Consider the following 3,189-nt stretch of genomic DNA (forward strand, 5'->3'; position numbering starts at 1 on the left):
GCCCAAAAATGGTTAAAAATGACCCAAAAATGGCTCAAAATGGCTCAAAAATGGCCCAAAATGACCCAAAAATGGCCCAAATCCACCCAAAATTGGGCTGAATTGAACCAAAATCCATCCCAGGTGAGACAGGTAAGACAGGTGAGGGGAAATTTCCGGAAAAAATGGGGCAGAAATGGCTCAAAACCACCCAAAAATGGCTCAAATCCATCCAAAATTGGGCTGAATGGACCCAAAATCCATCCCAGGTGACACAGGTGAGATGGGCGAACCTGACAGGTGAGACTGGTGAGGGGAAATTCCTGTGAAAAATGGCTGAAAACGACCCAAAAATGGCTCAGATTGACCCAAAATCCATCCCAGGTGAGACAGGTGAGAACAGGTGAGACAGGTCAGAACAGGTGAGGGGAAATTCCTGCAAAAAATGGCTCAAAATTACTAAAAAATGGCCCAAAACTGCCCTAAAATGGTCCAAATTGACCTCAAATCCATCCAAAATTGGGCTGAATGGACCCAAAATCCATCCCAGGTGAGACAGATGAGACAGGTGAGAGGAAATTTCTGCAAAAAATGGATCAAAAATGGCTCAAAAATGGCTCAAAAAAACTCTGAAATGCACCAAAACCATCCAAAATTGTGTTGAATTGACACAAAATCCATCCCAGGTGAGGACAAGTGAGACAGGTGAGACAGGTGAGACAAGTGACACAGGTGAGGGGAAATTCCTGCGAAAAATAGCTCGAAAATGGCTCAAAACCGCCCAAAAATGGCTCAAATCCACCCAAAATTGGGCTGAATGGACCCAAAATCCATCCCAGGTGAGAACAGGTGAGACAGGTGAGGGGAAACTTCCGCAAAAAATGGCTCAAAAATGGCTCAAAACGGCCCAAAAATGGCCCAAATCNGCGATTTGAAGTTTTTGATGTTCTGCGCCTCGTCCAGGATCAGGTATTTCCAGTTCTTGCGCCGGAAGGCCTGGTGGTCCTGCAGCACCAGCTTGTACGAGGTGATGCAGACGTGGAACGCGTTGGGCTTGGTCCAGCCCTGCACAGGTGAGACAGGTGAGGTCAGAAACGCAAAAAAAAATTATTTAAATGGCAAAAATCCCATTAAAATGGCAAAAATCCCATTAAAAGGGCAAAAAAACCCGTTAAAATGGCAAAATCACACATTAAAAGGGAAAAAAACCCATTGAAATGGAGAAAAAGCCCATTAGAACACCAAAAAAAACCATTCAAATAGCAAAAATCCCATTAAAATGGCAAAAGACCCATTAAAATGGCAAAAAAAACGGTTAAAATGGAAAAAAAACCAATTAAAATGGAAAAAATTCCACTAAAATGTCAAACACCCCAATAAAATGGCAAAAAACCCCCATTAAAATGGTAAAAAAAAAAACATTAAAATGGCAAAAAACCCCATTAAAATGACAAAAACACCCATTAAAATGGCAAAAAACCCCATTGAAATGGTAAAAAGCCCTATTAAAATGAAAAAAAGTCCAATTAAAATGAGCCCAGGTGTGTCCAGGTGCGTCCCTGCCCCAGGTGAGGCACACGTGGAACGCGTTGGGCTTGGTCCAGCCCTGACAGGTGAGATCAGACAGGTGAGACAGGTGAGCCAAAAATCCCATTAAAATATCAAAAAACCCCGTTAAAATGGCAAAAAAAACCCATTAAAATGGGCCCAGGTGCGCCCAGGTGTATCTCAGATACAAATCCAGGTGTGCCTAAGTGTATCTCAGGTGCACTCAGGTGCGCCCAGGTGCATCTCAGATATATCCAGGTGTGTCTCAGGTGTATCCCAGGTGTGCCCAGGTGTATTTAAATGGGTTCCAGGTGTATCTCAGGTGCTCCCAGGTGTATCTCAGATATATCCAGGTGTATCCCAGGTGTCCCCAGGTGTGTCTCACCTGTCCCCAGGTGTATTTAAAGGGGATCCAGGTGTCCCCAGGTGTCCTCAACTGTCCCCAGGTGTATCCCAGGTGTCCCCCAGGTGTCTCTCAGGTGTGTCCCAGGTGTCCCCAGGTGTGTCTCACCTGTCCCCAGGTGTATTTTGGGTATATCTCACCTGTCCCCAGGTGTCCCCAGGTGTATTTAAAGGGGTTCCAACTGTCCCCAGGTATCCCCAGGTGTGTCTCACCTGTCCCCAGGTGTTCCCAGGTGTATTTTGGGTGTGTCTCACCTGTCCCCAGGTGTTCCCAGGTGTATTTTGGGTGTGTCTCACCTGTCCCCAGGTGTATTTTCGGTGTGTCCCCAGGTGTGTCTCACCTGTCCCCAGGTGTATTTTGGGTGTGTCTCACCTCTCCCCAGGTGCCCCCAGGTGTGTCTCACCTGTCCCCAGGTGTGTCCCCAGGTGTATTTTGGGTGTGTCTCACCTGTCCCAGGTGTGTCTCACCTGTCCCCAGGTGTCCCCAGGTGTCCCCAGGTGTCCCCAGGTGTATTTTGGGTGTGTCCCCAGGTGTGTCTCACCTCTCCCCAGGTGCCCCCAGGTGTGTCTCACCTGTCCCCAGGTGTATTTTGGGTGTGTCTCACCTGTCCCCGGTGTGTCTCACCTGTCCCCAGGTGTCCCCAGGTGTGTCTCACATATATCCAGGTGTGTCTCACCTGTCCCCAGGTGTATTTTGGGTGTGTCTCACCTGTCCCAGGTGTATCTCACCTGTCCCCAGGTGTGTCTCACCTGTCCCCAGGTGTATTTTGGGTGTGTCTCACCTGTCCCAGGTGTGTCTCACCTGTGCCCAGGTGTGTCTCTCCTGTCCCCAGGTGTGTCTCTCCTGTCCCCAGGTGTGTTTAAAGGGGTTTCAGGTGTATCCCAGGTGTATTTTGGGTGTGTCCAGGTGTGTCTCACCTGTCCCCAGGTGTATTTTGGGTGTGTCTCACCTGTCCCCAGGTGTATTTTGGGCGTGCCCCCAGGTGTGTCTCACCTGTCCCCAGGTGTGTTTAAAGGGGTTTCAGGTGTATCCCAGGTGTATTTTGGGTGTGTCCAGGTGTGTCACCTGTCCCCAGGTGTCTCTCACCTGTCTCTTGAGCCGCCGCTCTTTCTGGGCCCCGTAGTAGGTGAGGATTTTGAACCCGGGGCACCAACGCTTGAGCTCCATCTCCCAGTTCAGCATCACCGAGGTGGGCACGATGATCAGGTGAGGGCCCCAGCTACCTGTGCACAGGTGAGACACGGAAATTAGAGAAAAAA

The 3,189-nt window shown here is 49.1% G+C and overlaps 1 protein-coding gene across 1 annotated transcript; it reads right to left on the reverse strand.

Annotated features, from left to right (window-relative positions):
* Nucleotides 1-876: 876 nt before the first annotated feature.
* LOC130588076 (helicase SRCAP-like) lies at nucleotides 877-3,177 on the reverse strand. Its single transcript, XM_057389031.1, has 2 exons — nucleotides 3,017-3,177; nucleotides 877-1,044 (listed from the first exon to the last, which is right to left on the reverse strand). The coding sequence occupies exons 1-2, from the start codon at nucleotides 3,110-3,112 to the stop codon at nucleotides 877-879; spliced, it is 264 nt and encodes an 87-aa protein (XP_057245014.1). The 5' UTR covers nucleotides 3,113-3,177.
* Between the last annotated feature and the right edge of the window lie 12 nt (nucleotides 3,178-3,189).

The sequence above is a fragment of the Malurus melanocephalus genome, unplaced genomic scaffold, assembly GCF_030028575.1.
Source record: "Malurus melanocephalus ecotype Western Australia unplaced genomic scaffold, MMel_1.1 scaffold_3259, whole genome shotgun sequence".
Classification (NCBI taxonomy): domain Eukaryota; kingdom Metazoa; phylum Chordata; class Aves; order Passeriformes; family Maluridae; genus Malurus; species Malurus melanocephalus.